This window comes from Hypanus sabinus, chromosome 23 (assembly GCF_030144855.1).
Source record: "Hypanus sabinus isolate sHypSab1 chromosome 23, sHypSab1.hap1, whole genome shotgun sequence".
NCBI classification, from domain to species: Eukaryota; Metazoa; Chordata; class Chondrichthyes; order Myliobatiformes; family Dasyatidae; genus Hypanus; species Hypanus sabinus.
Window position 1 is genome coordinate 60855902 of NC_082728.1, and position 20699 is coordinate 60876600.

The 20699-nt window shown below is 44.0% G+C and overlaps 1 protein-coding gene across 3 annotated transcripts in view; it reads left to right on the top strand.

Annotated features, from left to right (window-relative positions):
• The window catches only part of llgl2 (LLGL scribble cell polarity complex component 2), a 195586-nt gene that overhangs the window by 94337 nt on the left and 80550 nt on the right, over positions 1-20699 (top strand). For all 3 annotated transcript variants that reach the window (XM_059948976.1, XM_059948975.1, XM_059948978.1), the window contains exon 3: positions 7993-8090. In XM_059948976.1, coding sequence (XP_059804959.1) covers positions 7993-8090 — 98 coding nt within the window. The remainder of the gene's footprint in view (positions 1-7992; positions 8091-20699) is intronic.

Sequence of the window (20699 nt, forward strand, 5' to 3'; positions counted from 1 at the left end):
CTGCAGATTTCCTCGTATTGGAGATCCTCCTCGTGCATTAATTTGTCATCTGTGGGATCATTCTTATAATCTTCCTTTGGACCCTTCCCAATGCGAGCTCGGCCTTCCTTAGATATGGGTCCCAAAACTGCTCTAAGTACTGCAAATGAAGACTGACTAATGATGTATAAAGCCTCAGTGTTAACACCCTTGCTTCTATATTCTAATGTTCTTGAAATGAAGGCATTTGCCTTCCTTCTACTAATTTAAACTGCAAATTAACCTTAGGGGAATCCTGCACTAGAACTCTTTGTGCCTCTGATTTCTGACTTCACTCCTTATTTAGAACGTAGGTTATGCCATTATTCCTTCCACCAACCTGCATGACCTTACACTACCCTATGCTATTTTCTATTTGCCATTTCGCTCATTCACCTAATCTATACAAGTCCTTCTGTAGACTCCCTGCTTCTTCAATACCACCTGCCCCCACCTATCTTTGATTCACCTGCAAATTTTGACCACAGAGCCATCCTGATCATTAACGTGTGATGTGAAAAGTAGTGGACCAAACACTGATCCCTATGGAAAACCATTAGTCACCAGCAGCCATCGGGTTGGTAGTTTCATCATGTGTCATGATACCTGTGTTAACAGGGCTATTTATTTGTCATACTGCTGTACCATTTAAAGATCTTTACCTTGTTAATGACCTGTGGCCCTGATTCACGGTATTCTGGAAGTAAATATAACTAGCATCTTACCCATTGCATCTAAATCTTTCACTTTAAATGCTGTGTCTTGGATTTCTACTCCAACAATTCTGATGATTTAAAACAATATTTGCTGTAAGCAGGTAATGAGTATTGATCATGGTCGGTCTCTCTTTAATGAGATACCAAAATAGGTTGGGCCTGGTCTCATTTTTAAAAAACTATTAATTTCCATAACCTAATAATCATTAATCCAGTTTTCCAATACATGGTCCATAGACTCTGCCTTAGCAAATGAAGTATTTGTGTCGACGTTACTAGTGAGAATGAGGACGGAATTTGGAAGTTACTAGTGAGAATGAGGACAGTATTTGTGTCGACGTTACTAGTGAGAATGAGGACGGTATTTGTGTCGACGTTACTAGTGAGAATGAGGACGGTATTTGGACGTTACTAGTGAGAATGAGGGCGGTATTTGGACGTTACTAGTGAGAATGAGGGCGGTATTTGGACGTTACTAGTGAGAATGAGGGCGGTATTTGGACGTTACTAGTGAGAATGAGGGCGGTATTTGGACGTTACTAGTGAGAATGAGGGCGGTATTTGGACGTTACTAGTGAGAATGAGGACGGTATTTGGACGTTACTAGTGAGAATGAGGAAGGTATTTTGACGTTGCTAGTGAGATTGTGGGCGGTATTTGTGTCGACGTTACTAGTGAGAATGAGGACCGTATTTGTGTCGACGTTACTAGTGAGAATGAGGACGGTATTTGTGTCGACGTTACTAGTGAGAATGAGGACCGTATTTGTGTCGACTTTACTAGTGAGAATGAGGACGGTATTTGTGTCGACGTTACTAGTGAGAATGAGGAAGATATTTTGATGTTGCTGGTGAGAATGTGGGCGGTATTTGTGTCGATGTTACTAGTGAGAATGAGGACGGTATTTGTGTCGATGTTACTAGTGAGAATGAGGACGGTATTTGTGTCGATGTTACTAGTGAGAATGAGGAAGGTATTTTGACGTTGCTAGTGAGAATGTGGGCGGTATTTGTGTCGACGTTACTAGTGAGAATGAGGACCGTATTTGTGTCGACTTTACTAGTGAGAATGAGGACCGTATTTGTGTCGACTTTACTAGTGAGAATGAGGACCGTATTTGTGTCGACTTTACTAGTGAGAATGAGGACCGTATTTGTGTCGACTTTACTAGTGAGAATGAGGACGGTATTTGTGTCGACGTTACTAGTGAGAATGAGGAAGGTATTTTGACGTTACTAGTGAGAATGAGGACCGTATTTGTGTCGACGTTACTAGTGAGAATGAGGACAGTATTTGTGTGGACGTTACTAGTGAGAATGAGGACAGTATTTGGACGTTACTAGTGAGAATGAGGACAGTATTTGGACGTTACTAGTGAGAATGAGGACGGTATTTGTGTCGACTTTACTGGTGAGAATGAGGACGGAATTTGTGTCGACTTTACTAGTGAGAATGAGGACGGAATTTGGACGTTACTAGTGAGAATGAGGGCAGTATCTGTGTCGATGTTACTAGTGAGAATGTGGGCAGTATCTGTGTCGACGTTACTTGTGAGAATGTGGGCAGTATCTGTGTCGACGTTACTAGTGAGAATGAGGATAGTATTTGTACGTTACTAGTGAGAATGAGGACGTTATTTCGATGTTGCTAGTGAGAATGTGGGCGGTATTTGTGTCGACGTTACTAATGAGAATGAGGACGGTATTTGTGTCGACGTTACTAGTGAGAATGAGGATGGTATTTGGATGTTACTAGTGAGAATGTGGGCAGTATTTGTGTCGACGTTACTAGTGAGAATGTGGGCAGTATCTGTGTCGACGTTACTAGTGAGAATGAGGACAGTATTCGGACGTTACTAGTGAGAATGAGGACAGTATTTGGACGTTACTAGTGAAAATGAGGACGGTATTTCAACGATGCTAGTGAGAATGTGGGCGGTATTTGTGTCGACGTTACTAGTGAGAATGAGGGCGGTATTTGTGTCGACGTTACTAGTGAGAATGAGGACGGTATTTGTGTCGACGTTACTAGTGAGAATGAGGACGGTATTTGGACGTTACTAGTGAGAATGAGGACGGTATTTGGACGTTACTAGTGAGAATGAGGGCGGTATTTGGACGTTACTAGTGAGAATGAGGACCGTATTTGGACGTTACTAGTGAGAATGAGGGCGGTATTTGGACGTTACTAGTGAGAATGAGGGCGGTATTTGGACGTTACTAGTGAGAATGAGGGCGGTATTTGGACGTTACTAGTGAGAATGAGGACGGTATTTGGACGTTACTAGTGAGAATGAGGAAGGTATTTTGACGTTGCTAGTGAGATTGTGGGCGGTATTTGTGTCGACGTTACTAGTGAGAATGAGGACCGTATTTGTGTCGACGTTACTAGTGAGAATGAGGACGGTATTTGTGTCGACTTTACTAGTGAGAATGAGGACCGTATTTGTGTCGACTTTACTAGTGAGAATGTGGGCGGTATTTGTGTCGACGTTACTAGTGAGAATGAGGACGGTATTTGTGTCGACGTTACTAGTGAGAATGTGGGTAGTATCTGTGTCGACGTTACTAGTGAGAATGAGGACGGTATTTGTGTCGACGTTACTAGTGAGAATGAGGAAGGTATTTTGACGTTGCTGGTGAGAATGTGGGCGGTATTTGTGTCGATGTTACTAGTGAGAATGAGGACGGTATTTGTGTCGATGTTACTAGTGAGAATGAGGACGGTATTTGTGTCGATGTTACTAGTGAGAATGAGGACCGTATTTGTGTCGATGTTACTAGTGAGAATGAGGACGGTATTTGTATCGATGTTACTAGTGAGAATGAGGAAGGTATTTTGACGTTGCTAGTGAGAATGTGGGCGGTATTTGTGTCGACTTTACTAGTGAGAATGAGGACCGTATTTGTGTCGATGTTACTAGTGAGAATGAGGACAGTATTTGTCGATGTTACTAGTGAGAATGAGGAAGGTATTTTGACGTTACTAGTGAGAATGAGGACCGTATTTGTGTCGACGTTACTAGTGAGAATGAGGACAGTATTTGTGTGGACGTTACTAGTGAGAATGAGGACAGTATTTGGACGTTACTAGTGAGAATGAGGACAGTATTTGGACGTTACTAGTGAGAATGAGGACGGTATTTGTGTCGACTTTACTGGTGAGAATGAGGACGGAATTTGTGTCGACTTTACTAGTGAGAATGAGGACGGAATTTGGACGTTACTAGTGAGAATGAGGGCAGTATCTGTGTCGATGTTACTAGTGAGAATGTGGGCAGTATCTGTGTCGACGTTACTTGTGAGAATGTGGGCAGTATCTGTGTCGACGTTACTAGTGAGAATGAGGATAGTATTTGTACGTTACTAGTGAGAATGAGGACGTTATTTCGATGTTGCTAGTGAGAATGAGGACCGTATTTGTGTCGACGTTACTAGTGAGAATGAGGACGGTATTTGTGTCGACGTTACTAGTGAGAATGAGGACGGTATTTGGATGTTACTAGTGAGAATGTGGGCAGTATTTGTGTCGACGTTACTAGTGAGAATGAGGGCAGTATCTGTGTCGACGTTACTAGTGAGAATGTGGGCAGTATCTGTGTCGACGTTACTAGTGAGAATGTGGGCAGTATCTGTGTCGACGTTACTAGTGAGAATGAGGACGGTATTTGGACGTTACTAGTGAGAATGAGGACGTTATTTCGATGTTGCTAGTGAGAATGTGGGCGGTATTTGTGTCGACGTTACTAGTGAGAATGAGGGCGGTATTTGTGTCGACGTTACTAGTGAGAATGAGGGTGGTATTTGTGTCGACGTTACTAGTGAGAATGAGGACGGTATTTGTGTCGACGTTACTAGTGAGAATGTGGGCAGTATCTGTGTCGACGTTACTAGTGAGAATGTGGGCAGTATCTGTGTCGACGTTACTAGTGAGAATGTGGGCAGTATCTGTGTCGACGTTACTAGTGAGAATGAGGACAGTATTCGGACGTTACTAGTGAGAATGAGGACAGTATTTGGACGTTACTAGTGAAAATGAGGACGGTATTTCAACGATGCTAGTGAGAATGTGGACGGTATTTGTGTCGACGTTACTAGTGAGAATGAGGACCGTATTTGTGTCGACATTACTAGTGAGAATGAGGACGGTATTTGTGTCGACGTTACTAGTGAGAATGAGGACGGTATTTGTGTCGACGTTACTAGTGAGAATGAGGACGGTATTTGTGTCGACGTTACTAGTGAGAATGAGGACAGTATTTGTGTCGACTTTACTAGTGAGAATGAGGACAGTATTTGGACGTTACTAGTGAGAATGTGGACAGTATTTGTGTCGACGTTACTAGTGAGAATGAGGACAGTATTCGGACGTTACTAGTGAGAATGAGGACAGTATTCGGACGTTACTAGTGAGAATGAGGACAGTATTTGGACGTTACTAGTGAAAATGAGGACGGTATTTCAACGATGCTAGTGAGAATGAGGACCGTATTTGTGTCGACGTTACTAGTGAGAATGAGGACGGTATTTGTGTCGACGTTACTAGTGAGAATGAGGACGGTATTTGTGTTGACGTTACTAGTGAGAATGAGGACGGTATTTGTGTCGACTTTACTAGTGAGAATGAGGACAGTATTTGTGTCGACTTTACTAGTGAGAATGAGGACAGTATTTGTGCAGACGTTACTAGTGAGAATGTGGGCAGTATTTGTGTCGACTTTACTAGTGAGAATGAGGACAGTATTTGGACGTTACTAGTGAGAATGTGGACAGTATTTGTGTCGACGTTACTAGTGAGAATGAGGACCGTATTTGTGTCGACTTTACTAGTGAGAATGTGGACAGTATTTGGACGTTACTAGTGAGAATGTGGACAGTATTTGTGTCGACGTTACTAGTGAGAATGAGGACAGTATTTGTGTCGACGTTACTAGTGAGAATGAGGACAGTATTTGGACATTACTAGTGAGAATGAGGACAGTATTTGTGTCGAAGTTACTAGTGAGAATGAGGACGGTATTTGTGTCGAAGTTACTAGTGAGTATGTGGACAGTATTTGTGTCGAAGTTACTAGTGAGAATGTGGACAGTACCCCCAAATCCCAATCCAACAGTGAGTTCCAGATTCCATCCAACCTTTAGGTAGGAAAAACTTGTTCCTCCGATCTACATCTTTCTTGCCCTAAATCTCCATTCTGTAATGTTTGATGCCATTGTTATTGGGAAAAGTTTACCATTATTTATCTAGCTCTGCCTCACATTTCGTGTACCTCAATCAGACCTCAACCACTTCAGGTTTGCTCAGCTGTGCAGAGTTCCCCGGCTGCGGCCAAAATGACACTTCACAAACCTGTAACGCAGTCTTCCTGCTCTTGCATTTGAAGCCTTAGTTAATAACGTTAAGTATCCCATCTGTCACGTTCACCACCGTATCTAGCTGTGCTGCCACCTTTGGGGATCTTAAGACCTATCTGCTGTCTCTCTGCTTCTTAATACCAATAGGACCATATTTTAAAAAAAGAATCAACCATGATTGAATGGCACAGCAAACTCGATGGGCCAACGGTCTAATTCTGCTCCTGTCTTGTGGTAAGTATTTAGTTGGGCAGGTTTTTCAAAATTTGTCCCTACCTCATTCGTATTAGGGCTAATCTTGATAATATAACTATCTAACCGATGATAGGTAATCTTTTGAAACAAGATCCTGATGAGACTTGGAGTAAGTAAATTTATCTAAATTTGCTTGGAGTGCTGCACTCACTGGGGTAGATGGCACTGGTACACAAATCCTGACAGTTTGATAGTTTCCTTTCTTGTGTTACGAACCCCGTAACTGGGTGTCTTACCAGCAAAGATAGGAGTATCCGTTGAAGTCTGATGATACTATTTTTAACAGTATTTGTTAGTAAAAATACACAAAAATAATATCAGTGCAAATATACAGATAATATACGACATCAATACTAAACCTAAAAATATGGGTTTAATAATAATCAATAAGAAATGAGCTCTATCGTTGTCTAGGGGATAATGAATTGTCAGATGGAAATATAAAGTTCAGATCAGCTCATGCAGGCTGTGGTAGTTGCTGATCACTGTGTTGCAATTGTTGGGGGGAGAGAGAGCGAGACTTTCCTTTTACGATCTTGTTCCGTCGATGCGTTGTTGTTGTGGCCATTCACGTATGACCCCTCTGTCCTTTAGCTGGACCGTTCTGTGGAGGACTCGTCACGCAGGCGAGGGTGGACACCCCCACAAGCCCCCACCGGTCTCGTAGTGTCTCTCCTGGTGCGTCTGAGGGGTGTTCCCCAGACCTCACTTTTATCCCCACTCACGGGGTCTCAGATGTCAATCAGGTTGAGATGATGCAATCCCTCAACCAGACCACTCTGGTTGCCCCCTGAGGGGTTTCAATGAATAGAACAGTACTCAATACACAATTCCTTCTTCAAGAGACAATAGCAGTAATCTCTCTCTTTGTCAATAGGAGACATTCCAACCTTTGTGTATCCCTGCATTGTCTCTCTCTCATTTCCTGGGTATCAGACCCGAAATAATAGCGATTTTGCGATTCTCAAAAAGGTGGGGGGGGGGGCGACTTTGCACCCTTCTGCCCATCAGGGTTGCTCCTCATTTGTAACACCTGGAGAAATCTGGATCTAAGAGGCAGAGTTGCAAAGACATGGTTCTTTGTAGGTTGATGACAACTAAGATTTACGTACCTTTTGAGAATTCATTTCCTCCATTTCCCCCTTCTCTCCAAGCACTCTGGAGATTGAATTATTGAAGGGCAGGTTTTTGAATGACAGGAGTTCCACAGATCATTCAAGAAAGGAGTTAAGTTCTGTATTCAAAATAGCTGCAAACTTATTGCATGGTAGAGCAGACCCTGGGTGTTGTATGCCCTGCCTTATAGTTTTTACTAAATTTTAATATTAATAACATCGTAGCTAATTTAAAGGATCAATGGCAATTATGAGAAAGCAATTTTTGATTATACTAATGCAAATAACATTGTTCTGATTTCCAAATTTAAGGTACAGTTTTTGCAAGTGCAAAAATGTACAATTCCTTAAATTGGCTTGTGTGCCAATATGTTCGTGACTTTTGAGATGTACACTGCTGTTTCTTATCTGAGTTGTAAATGGGATGATATTTGCTTAGATTATAACCCACGTGTTATGCAGTCTTCTAGTCTGTAAGCTTTCTTCACCAATTTTTGCCGTTGCTTACATGATATTATTTCTATCTTTCCTACAGACTGTGGAGCATGGGTTTCCACACCAGCCCAGTGCATTGGCTTATAGTTCTGTTCTCCAGCTCATGGCCATTGGAAGTCGGTCAGGAGCCTTCAAGATGTATCTTTTTCATGTGAGATTCGAAGCCAAGTACTTTTGGATTTGGTTTGGAACCAAATACAAGGACAAATCATTCACAAACTGGACTACGACAAGTTGGTGATCTTTTTGGTCACTTGAGCTTGCTGAGTAGGCTCTATAAAATGGAGCAACAAAGTACAAACCTTGGATTCTTTGAATAGTAATGAAAGGAGCAAGTGAATTTCAACTGAATCTTGATGCAGGGAATAACCACTTTACTCCTATGCATAGTTCATTTTGATTTTAAGCCTGGTTCAAAAGAAGAGAAATTGTATGCTCCTTGATAGTACATTAGAGCACTGTCACAGTTTTTAACACTGTTAGTCAAGTTCAGGCTTATTGTCATTTAACAGTATACGTGTATACCATCACCAAAGGAAACGATGCACAACATAGTAGATATAACTCACAATACCAAGCAATATTACTACAAATTAACGAATAATAGGATGCATTTACGACATGTTAAAAGTGAACAGTATTACATTACTGGTGCTTTATACGTGATGAGACCTGGGTGGTGGCAGAGAGTTCAGTAACCTTATAGCCTGGGGGTAGAAGCTGTTTTCCATCCTGACAGTTCTTGTCTTAATGCTACAGTACTTTGTGCCAGATGGTAGGAGCTCAAGGAGATTGTTGAACAGATGGAGGGATCATTTGACAATACTAAGGGCCCTGCCTATGTATCATACACGATAAATATCTCAGATGGGTGGATCAGTTGGAGTCTGTCTCCAAGCTGTTGGAAAGTATTGTCACTACCTAGAGCAATATGTTCGTGCTCTGGAAGTCAAATCCTGGATCGAGTACAGTGGGTGGAGAGATTGGAATTTTAAAAGCAGATATTTAGTGCAGAGAATTCCTGACCAAAAATGACAAAGGAAACCAAATTGATTTTTTCAGAATTGGAGTGAATAAAGTATATATTTGGATTATGCCAGGAATATGAATAGCTCAGAGCTGCATTTCACCAGCATCAAAGCAAAGCTAGCGCGTTGAGTACTGGTACTCAGATTGCAGCATCTGCAGTCTGCGTCTCAGTGCTTCCAAATTTTTTGTGACTATTTAGCTGTTCATTGAGTTGGTCATTTTCACAACGTGTGGAGAAATGGCTGAGTCAGTACAGGTATAAAAGGGCAAATAGTTGCTCTTGTGCTCTGTGAATCTAACTGTACACACACCATCACTCATCTCAGCTTGAAGTTTTTATTTATTCCTTTGCATTGCATTGTGTAAGTCCACTCACAGCAGGAGCCACTGCCACTTCTGAGCAATAGGTGTACTTTTAAATTCCATGTACCCTTTAAAAGTGGAATTGTGTCGGTGGAAAAAAAAATCTGCTATAATAGATGGAGTATTTATTGGCAGTAGTCATCTGTATAATGGATTGCTGATGTTTTGGATTGATCTTGTCATGTAGGAGTTGTTATTATGTTCTATGGTGAAATGCAGCTTCCTGTGGAGGGAAGTACAGGCTCAGCAACCATGAAAGAACAAGGAAAACGTCAGGCGTTTGCATGACTTTGGGAGCTGGGTGTAGAGGGCACAACCTCAATGGAAGGATGTCCATTACAAGAGATGATGAGGAATTTCTTTAGCCAGAGGGTTGTGAATCTGTAGAATCCATTGCCACACATGGTTGTGGGGGCCAAGTCATTGGGTATATTTAACCTGGAGGTGGATAGGTTCTTGGTTAGTAAGGATATCAAAAGTTATGGAGAGAAGGGACAAAATTAGTCTTGAAGATCAGTGTGGTAATCTATGCATGGAGTCGAAAGAGATGGGGACCTTAAATGGATTCTTGCATCTGTATTTACTCGGGAGACGGACACAGAGTCTTTAGAAGTGAGGCAACCAGCAGCGAGGTGATGGATCACAGGTGGATAAATTCTCAGGACCTAACAAACTGTTCGTCAGAAGGCTAGTGCAAAAATTGCAGGGTCCCGAGGAGAAATATTTAAAACACCCTTTGCCACAGGTGAACTGCTAGAGATTGGAGGATAGCCAATTTTGCTCCGTTGTTTAAGAAAGACTCTAAGAAGAAGACAATAAATAGGCTGGTGAGCCTGACACCAGTAGTGGGAAGGTTATTGGAAGGTATTCTAAGAGACTGGATATACAAGTATTTGGATAGAAGACTAATTATAGATAGTCAACATGATGCTGTGCATGGTAAGTCATGTCTAACCAATCTTATAGTTTTTTCAAGGAAGTTGGCAGGAAGATTGATGGCAAGTCAATGGATATTGTCAACGTGAACTTGCTAAAGGCCTTTGTGAGGTCCCGCATGGGAGGTTGATTAGAAATGCTCAGTCACATGGAATTCAAGATGAGATGGTAAATTGGATTCAACAGTGGCTTTGAAGGAGGAACCAGAAAGTGCTAGTAGTTGCTTTTCTGACTTGTAACTTGTGCTGGGCCGTGGGGTTCAGTGCTGGGTGCATTTTTGTTTGTAATCTAAATCAACAATATGGATACTAGCCAAGCTGTTCCAATACAGCTACAACACTGATTTCTACCCAGCAATGTGGAAAATTGCCGGGTTACGTCCTGTACTCAGGAAACAGGACAAGTCCAACCCAGCCAGTTACTGCCCTATCAGCCTACTCTCAATCATCAGCAAAGTAATGGAAGGAGTCATCAACAGTGTTATCATGCAGCACCTACTCAGCAAAAACCTACTTACAGATGCCCATTCTGGGTTCCGTCAAGGCCACTCAGCTCCTGACCTCATCTCCTCCCTGGTCCAAACATGAACCAAAGAGCTGAATACCAGAGGTGAGCCTGATGGCCCTTGACATCAAGGCAGCAGTTGACCAATTTTAGCATCAAAGTGCCCTGGCTAAAATGGAATCAGTGGGAATTTAGGGGAAGCCCTCGGCTGGTTGGAATAATACCTGACACAAAGGAAGTTGGTTGTGGTGGCTGGAGGTCAATCATCTCATCCTCAGGACATCACTGCGGGAGTTCCTCAGGAAGTGTCCTAGGACCAACCATCTTCAGCTGCTTCATCAATGGCCTTCCTTCTGTCATAAGGTCAGAAATGGGGATGTTCGCAGATGATGCACAATGATCTGCACCATTTGTGACTCCTCAGACAGTGAAGCAGTTCATACCCAGATGCAGAAGGACCTGGACTTGGGCTGACAAGTGGCAAGTAACATCCGAGCTACGCAAGTGCCAGGCAATGACCATCTCCAATGAGAGGCTCTAACCATTGTCCCTTGACATTCAGTGGCATCGCCATCACTGAATCCCCTACTATAAACATCCTGTGAGTTACTATTGACAGGAAACTAGCCATATAAACACCATGGCTACCAGAGCAGGTCAAAGGTTAGGAACCCTGCAGCGCATAACTTGCCTCCCGATTCCCCAAAGCCTGCCCACCATCTACAAGGCTCAGGTCAGGAGTGTAATGGAATACTCACCATTTGCCTGGATGAGTGCAGTTCCATCAACACTCATGAAGCTTGACACCATCCAATACAAGACAGCCCACTTGATTGGTACCTCTTCCACAAGCATCCAATCCCTCCACCATCGACGAACACTTGCAGCAGTGTGTACTATCTACAAGATGTACTGCAACAATACACCAAAGTTCCTAAGGCAGCTCCTTCCAGACCCATGACCACTACCGTCTAGAAGGACAAGAACAGCAGGTACCTGTGAACACCACCACTTGGAAATCCCTCTCCAAGTCGCTCACCATCCTGACTTGGAAACGTTACCATTCCTTCACTGTCACTGGGTCAAAATCATGGAATTCCCTCCTAACAGCACTGTGGGGGTACCTACACTTCAGTAACTGCAGTGGTTCAAGAAGGCATCTCCTCACCACCTTCTCGAGGACAGCTAGGGATGGGCAATAAATACTGGCTTAGCTGGCGATGTTCACAAACATGTAAATTATTTTTTTTTAAATAGTAATACAGGTAGTCCCTGAGTTACGAACATCCAACTTACGAACAACTCGTACTTGCGAACCGAGGAAGGAGAACGCTGTCCACCATTTTAAGTCATTGCTGTTGACACTGTTGAGTGTGTAACTTTGTATTTGGCTTAGCCAGATTCACCCTGACCCCGCCCCACTGGGTTCCGGTTGGCTGGTGGCGCAGTGAGATCACTGCCGGCATCAGGAACGGAGGTTCCAGCGTTCGACCGAGTGACAGACCGCTCCCGAGCATGCCGTGTTGATGTCGGGCTCACAACTCGAGCTCATTTTAATAAAAAACACTGCCACCTCCAGTTTCAATTCCCACGTGGAATATTGAGGAGGATCAAGTACCCAAACCCAGCACAGCCCCCACTTGTCCCATTTAACTTGTCTCGGTGCGGTGGAGTTTAGGACTCGAGGACCCAGCAGGATCTTGGGAGCCAGCGGAGGTCTGTTCTGTTGACGGGAAGAGATCACAATTGAAAATAAAGTGGAAATAATAAAGCATTTAGAAAGAGGTGAAACAGCATTGGTCATTGGAAAAGCATTAGGCTACAGTCAGTCAACGATCAAAACAATTTTAAAGGATAAAGTGACAATAATGGAGCATGTGAAAGGCCCTGCCCCGATGAAAGCTACAATTATTACTAAGCAACGCAGTGGTTTAATTACTGGAATACATATGTTTCTTAAGTGTTTTATATGCATAGAAAGGTAAAATATATACTATATACTAAGACAAATGTTTGACTAACCGACGCTAAATAATACCGGATGTACTTGTTCCGACTTACATACAAATCCGACTTAAAGACGGACTCAGGAACGGAACTTGTACGTAACCCGGGGACTGCCTGTATGGGAAACTGGATCAACAAATTTGCAGATGACACAAAGATGGAGTGTAGTGGACAGTGATGAAAACTATCAAAACTTGTAGTAGACTAGCTGAAAAAAATGGGCTGACAAACAGCAGATGGAATTTAATGTATTCAAGTGTGAGGTGTTGTACTTTGGTAGGTCTTACACAGTGAATGGTAGGGTACTGAAGAGTGCAGTAGAACAAAGGGATCTGGAAATACAGATCCATAATTCCCTAAATGTTGTCACTGGATGATAGGGCTATAAAGAGAGTTTTTGGCACATTGACCTTTGTAAATCAATGTTGGTAGGGAAGTTGGCATGTTATGTTGAAATTGTACAAGACACTGGTAAGGCCCATTTTGGAATATTGTATACAGTTTTGGTCAAGATTTCAATACGATTGAAAGAATGTAGAGAAAACTTGTAAGTATGTTGCTGGGATCGGATGACCTGATATATAGGGAAAGGCTGACTAAATTAGGACTTAATTCCCTAGAATGTTAGAAGATTGCAGGAAGATTTGATAGAGGTTTACAAAATGGAGGGGTATAGATAGGGTAAATTTAAGCAGGTTTTTTCCACTGTGGTTAGGTGAGACTACAATTGGAGGTCAGGAGTTAAGGATGAAAGGTGAAATGTTTAAGGGGACCATGAGGGGAAACTTCACTCAGGGTTGAGAGAGTGTGGAACGAGCTGCCAGCATAAGTGGTAGATGTGGGGTCCAGTTCAACATTTAAAGTTTCAAAGTGCATTTATTATTAGTTATAATTGTCTTCCTGCAGGCAGCCATGAAACCAAGAAGCAGTTTAAAGAAGATCCCCACACAACAAAGACAATCAAACACCCGGCACACGGCAAAAAAGAACAAATCACACACACAGCAAAAACTGGGCTAGTATCACAGAACATTAAACGACAAACTGCAGAGTCCCCAAAATAATCCTAGTCATTGTCACAGAGTCGGTCAGTTCAGTGCTATGTTCAATGTTACACCAAAGCACCTCGATCAAATTGCAGATAGTAAACTACATGGAAAATGAGCTGTAGACTCCAGAGACATGAGTCCATAGGCTCGAGTTGCCAAGGTGCAGCATAGGACCCAAGACACCTGCAGCTTCTGTCAGCAGCAGCAGCAAGATGGAGACTGATCAAGCGCAGGCAGTGCGGAGCTGAAATCCAGATCGTTTTCCCTTCTCATCCTCATCAATTTTAATTTTGCTTGACGCTTTAATTGGTGCGGAGTAACAGAACCGACCACAAGGTTGCATTCTGCCATTAGGGATCGTTGGCTACCTCTGCACACTGCTGTCAGCCTCACCAAATCCCCTAAGAGGTCACGAAAGCACCAGATTGTTTAGGTGGCTCAAAGATAATCCTGGAAATAGAAAGTACGGGCTGCAATTTAAGAGAAATTTGGATAAGAGTCCAGGAGCAGGTCGCTGGGATTAGGCAGATCAATGGTTTGGTATGCACTAGATGGGCCAAAGGGTCTGTTTCTGTACTGTAGTGTTTGGCAGGAGAATGGGGTTGAAAGAGATAATAAATCAGCCATAATTCCTTCACTGCAGTGAAGGAGTGCAGATTTGAGGCATTGACTCGAGAGGCTTCAACGGGAAGAGGCGGAGGACGAGTTTGTTCCCAGTTAGTCTTTACAATGACTCCTGAGACGGTGATGTGCCTCTCCTGTGAGATGTGGCAGTCTTGGGGGAACTCCCCTCTCCCGCAGAGTCACATCTGCCAGAAGTGCTTACGGCTGGGCGATCTGGAAGACCGTGTGAGGAATCTGGAGCAGCAGCTGGATGACCTTCGACTCATAAGGGAGAATGAGGCAGTCATAGATGAGAGCTACAGGGAGGTAGTCACACCTAGGCTGCCACAAGCAGGTTGTGGGGTGACTGTCCGAGGGGGGGGGAAGCGAAGGAGAGTAGACAGGTAGTGCAGAGCACCACTGTAGCCATTCCTCTGAATAATAAGTTTACCATCCTGGATGCTGTTGGTGAGGACGACCGACCAGATGTGAGCCACGGTGGCAGGGCCTCTGGCACTGAGTCTGACCCTGTGGTGCAGAAGGATGGGACGGAGAAGAGGAGAGCTGTCGTCATTGGAGACTCTATAGTCAGTGGACGTGAGAAGGAAACCCGCCTGGATTGTTGCCTCCCGGGTGCCAGGGTCCGGGATGTCTCTGACCGGGTGCATGACATCCTGGTACGAGAAGGAAAGCAACCAGAAGTTGTGATACATGTTGGGACCAACGACATAGGCAGGAAGAGGGATGAGGTCCTGAAGTGTGAGTTTCGGGAACTAGGCAGAAGGCCGAAGAACAGGACCTCAAGGGTGGTGTTCTCAGGATTGCTGCCAGTACTACGTGATAGTGATGGTGAGAATTGAAGGAGATGGCAGTTGAAAGCGTGGCTGAGGAGTTAGTGCAGGGGGCAGGGTTTTTAGATTTTTGGACCATTGGGATCTCTTCTGGGAAAGGTGGGACCTGTACAGATTGGATGGGTTGCACCTGAACTCGAGGGGGAGCAATATCCTTGCTGGCAGGTTTGCTAGCATCGTTCGGGAAGGTTTAAACTAATTTGCAAGGGGGATGGGACCCAGAGCGATAGAGCAGTGAAAGAAGTGCATGGAGTAAAGCCAGATCTGACACACAGAGAGGCTTTGAGGAAAGAGCAACAGAATAAAGGGTATAAAAGTAGTAAGGTAGAAGGGCTAAAGTGTGTGTACTTCAATGCAAGAAGCATCAGGAACAAAGGTGATTAACTGAGAGCTTGGATACATACATGGAATTATGTAGTGGCCATTATAGAGACTTGGTTGGCATCAGGGCAGGAATGGATTCTCAATATTCCTGGATTTCAGTGCTTTAAAATGGATGGGGGGGGGAGGGGAGGAGGGGTGGCATTACTGGTCAGGGATACTATTACAGCTGCAGAAAGGGTGGGTAATGTAGCAGAATCCTCTTGAGTCAGTATGGGTGGAAGTCAGGAACAGGAAGGGAGCAGTTACTCTACTGGGGGTATTCTATAGGCCCCCTGGTAGCAGCAGAGATACTGAGGAGCAGATTGGGAGGCAGATTTTGGAAAGGTGCAAAAAAGGGTTGTTATCATGGGTGACTTAAACTTCCCTAATATTGATTGGCACTTGATTAATTCCAAGGGTTTAGATGGGGCAGAGTTTGTTAAGTGTGTCCAGGATGGATTCCTGTCACAGTATGTTGACAGGCCAACTAGGGGGAATGCCATACTAGATCTAGTATTAGGTAACAAACCGGGTCAGGTCACAGATCTGTCAGTGGGTGAGCATCTGGGGGACTTTAGCATTATCATGGAAAAGGATAGAAACAGAGGACAGGAATATTTTTAATTAGGGAAGGGCAAATTATGAGGCTACAAGGCTAGAACTTGCGGGTGTGAATTAGGATGATGTTTTTGCAGGGAAATGTACTATGGACATGTGGTTGATGTTTAGGGATCTCTTGCAGGATGTTAGGGATAAATTTGTCCCGGTGAGGAAGATAAAGAATGGTAGGGTGAAGGAACCATGGGTGACAAATGAAGTGGAAAATCTAGTAAGGATGGTACGGGAGGATTGGAGGGAGACAAATGTTGTCCCCTTGTTCAAAAAAGGTAGTAGGGATAGTCCAGGTAATTATAGACCAGTGAGCCTTGCGTCTGTGGTGGGAAAGCTGTTGGAAAAGATTCTTGGAGATGGGATCTATGGGCATTTAGAGAATCATGGTCTAATCAGGGACAGTCAGCATGGCTTTGTGAAGGGCAGATCGTGCCTAACAAGCCTGATAGAGTTCTTTGAGGAGGTGACCAGGCATATAGATGAGGGTGGTGCAGTGGATGTGATCTACATGGATTTTAGTAAGGCATTTGACAAGGTTCCACACTGTAGGCTTATTGAGAAAGTCAGAAGGCATGGGATCCAGGGAAGTTTGGCCAGGTGGATTCAGAATTGGTTTGCCTGCAGAAAGCAGAGGGTTGTGGTGGAGGGAGTACATTCAGATTGGAGGGTTGTGACTAGTGGTGTCCCACAAGGGTCTGTTCTGGGACCTCTACTTTTCGTAATTTTTACTAATGACCTGGATGTGGGGGTAGAAGGGTGGGTTGGCAAGTTTGCAGACGACACAAAGGTTGGTGGTGTTGTAGATAGTCGAAGATTGCAGAGAGACATTGATAGGATGCAGAAGTGGGCTGAGAAGTGGCAGATGGAGTTCAACCCGGAGAAGTGTGAGGTGGTACACTTTGGAAGGACAAACTCCAAGGCAGAGTACAAAGTAAATGACAGGATACTTGGTAGTGTGGAGGAGCAGAGAGATCTGGGGGTACATGTCCACAGATCCCTGAAAGTTGCCTCAGAGGTAGATAGGATAGTTAAGAAAGCTTATGAGATGATAACTTTCATAAGTCGAGGGATAGTCGCGATGTAATGATGCAGCTCTATAAAACTCTAGTTAGGCCACACTTGGAGTACTGTGTCCAGTTCTGGTCGCCTCACTATAGGAAGGATGTGGAAACATTGGAAAAGGTACAGAGGAGATTTACCAGGATGCTGCCTGGTTTAGAGAGTATGGATTATGATCAGAGATTAAGGGAGCTAGGGCTTTACTCTTTGGAGAGAGGAGGATGAGGTGAGACATGATAGAGGTGTACAAGATATTAAGAGAAATAGACAGAGTGGACAGCCAGCACCTCTTCCCCAGGGCACCACTGCTCAGTACAAGAGGACATGGCTTTAAGGTAAGGGGAGGGAAGTTCAAGGGGGATATTAGAAGAAGGTTTTTCACTCAGAGAGTGGTTGGTGCCCAGAATGCACTGCCTGAGTCAGTGGTGGAGGCAGACACACTAGTGAAGTTTAAGAGACTACTAGACAAGTATATGGAGGAATTTAAGGTGGGGGATTGTATGTGAGGCAGGGTTTGAGGGTCAGCATGACATTGTGGGCCGAAGGGCCTGTAATGTGCTGTACTGTTCTATGTTCTTTTGTGGAATGATGGAGCAAACTCTGTGCCACAGGGAATAATTCTGCTCCTATATCTTATGGGAAAAAAATGGTGACTTGCCTTGGAAGTAGGTAATGTGGATATTATTTAAAGGGAAAAAAAAACTTGTGTACACTCCAGTGTTTAAGGTGCTGGATGGAGTGACAGTTAAGCAGACTGCATTGTGTGGGATGGTATCATCTACAGTGTTGTTAAATCAATGACCTGCTTACATTTCCTGGTTCTTGCCAGGATCTCTTCAAGCCTCATTCCAAACTGGGTCAAAGACACTTAATTGCAAAGAAGGTGAAAGTGACTGAAGGACAACATTTGACCAAATATGACCCTTACTAAATACTGGTATAATGAGTCAATGGGCATCACTCCAATGGTTGGAATTGTAACTGACACCAAGAAAGACTGCTCTGCTTTTGGTTAGCCACCTCAGTCCAGGCCTGTGCCCTAGCCCCGCCATCCTCAACTGTTTTATCATTGCTTTCAGCGGAGGGCACGACGTTTGCTGCCGATTGTGTAGTATTTGGTTCCTGTTTCCAAATGAACGAAACAGTCCATACCTGCATGTGGCAAAGCTGAGGCAATCACTTGAAATATTCTCCTGTATCTGTGCAAATGCACAATAACTGCACTGTACACTGATGGTCACTAAGGCTACTCCAGCAGCAGCATGATCTAAATTTACTCGTCTGATTAGGGACAATCAGCATAGCTTTATGTGGGTCAAGTCATGCCTCATGAACCTGACAGAAGGAGTGACAAAACATTGAAGCAGAATGGAGGATGTGATGTACATGGATTTTAGTAAGGTCCCTCATGGTCGGCTCATTCAGAAAGTCAGCAGTCATGGGATCCAGGGCAACTTGGCTGTGTGGATACAGAATTAGCTTGCCTTCAAAAGGTAAGGGGTAGTAATAGATGAGTATTTTGCCTCGACATCAGTGACCACTGGTGTTCCACAGGGATCTTTTCTGGGATCCCTGCTCTTTGTGATTTTTATAAATGATACGGACGAGGAAGTGGATGGTTGGGTTACTAAGTTTGCTGGTGAGATGAAGGTGGTTAGAGTTGTGTATAGTGCAGAGGGTTATAGGATAGGTTATAAGGGGACTTGGACAGGATGTAGAATTGAGCTGAGAATTGGCAGATGGAATTCAATCCAGAAACGTGGGAAGTGATTAACTTCAGAAGATCAAACTTGAATGCAGGATAAAGGTAGGATTCTTAACCGTGTGGAGGAACACAGCTATGCATACCGTATCAGATCGATTGCAAGAATGTGGTGAGTACGCAGTGGCTGATCAATTGGGCCTCCTATGTAGAGGAGGCACTCTCTCTTTCAGGCATCGGTTTTTGTGTGTGCATGTCTTTGTCTTGGCAGGCCTGGTTCATCGTTCCCACCCTGAAAGTTGCCCCAGCACATAGCTTTACTCACGCGGCTCTGTAAAAGCTTTAATCATACTACTTGCTCCATGCATACATAACATTTTGGCAACAAGGATCAAAAGAGAAAAATGGTCACTCTACTCCAGGCACCCAATCCATTGTGGGCCATAGCTATGGCAAAGCAGACTCCTGGAACCTAGTTGTAACCTTACTGCCCTAGAATGACTGGGTGGACTTGTAAAACACTGGGTGTGCCATATGGTAGAAGAATTTGACTGACTACAGGGAGCAGATCTCCAGCCAGCTGTCTAGGGGCTAATTTGCGGCAAGCAAGAGACCATGAAACACAAAAATGATACGCACATCAGTCTGCGAATGTTTATCTTCAGAGACAGTCTACATTTGTATCTAGCAGGAAGAAAGCTGGCTTTTGATGTGATGGGCATTATGGGCAAGTTGCAGAATTTTGACTAACAGATGGGCAAATTGTCTTTAATTGTTTTATTCAGCGACAGTGAGGAATAGGCCCTTTCGGTCCTTTGAGCCACGCTGGCCCAGTAACCCCCGACAACCCCGATTCAACTCTGACCTCATCACGGGATCATTTACAAAGGCCAATTAACCTACCCGTATGTTTTTGGACTGGGAGGAAACTGGAACACTGGGAAAACCCCACACATTCAAGGGGAGTATGTACAGACTGCTCACAAATGAGCTGGACTTGAACTCTGCTCTGAGTTGTAATTGTGTTGTGCTAACTGCTACACTCCCAAGGCCACGGTAGTGTAATTGGCTGACAATTGGATCATGTATGTCAGCAAGGAAGCTGCAGAGTGACTTCTGCTGATGATGATGCAGATAAACCAATAGATGCTTCATTAAGGAAATTCAGGGTCCACTGGCCTCAACATCGGCTAACCAGGAAGGCACAGGGAGGGAAGCTTCCCCCCCCCCCCCTACCGGCGGTAGTGTAGAAGAGTGTACCAGCCGGTTGACCACAACCAAGCAGAATAGACATTTAGTCACTTTTCTGTTTATTCTGTTTTCCTCACTAATTCCCTTCCTCTATGGCTCCCATGTACAGAGGGGGAGGGATTCTCTTTCTGGGTGAGGGCTTTTGAGTGCGCATGTTTTTGTCTCAATGGGCTTAGTTTGTCGCTCCCACACACAGTAAGTTGCCCAAGATGTACTGTTATTCACGTGACTCAGTAAAACATTTAATCAGTTCTTGCTCTGTGCATACTCAACAACGTGCCTAGATCCCTCAGAGTGGCAGCAGAAGTTGATAGAAGGCATACAGTATGAAACCCTTCAATAGTCAGTGGATTGAGCTCGAGCCATGAGGTAATGTTGCAGCTCTACGAAACTCTCCTCAGACCACACTTGGAAGCTT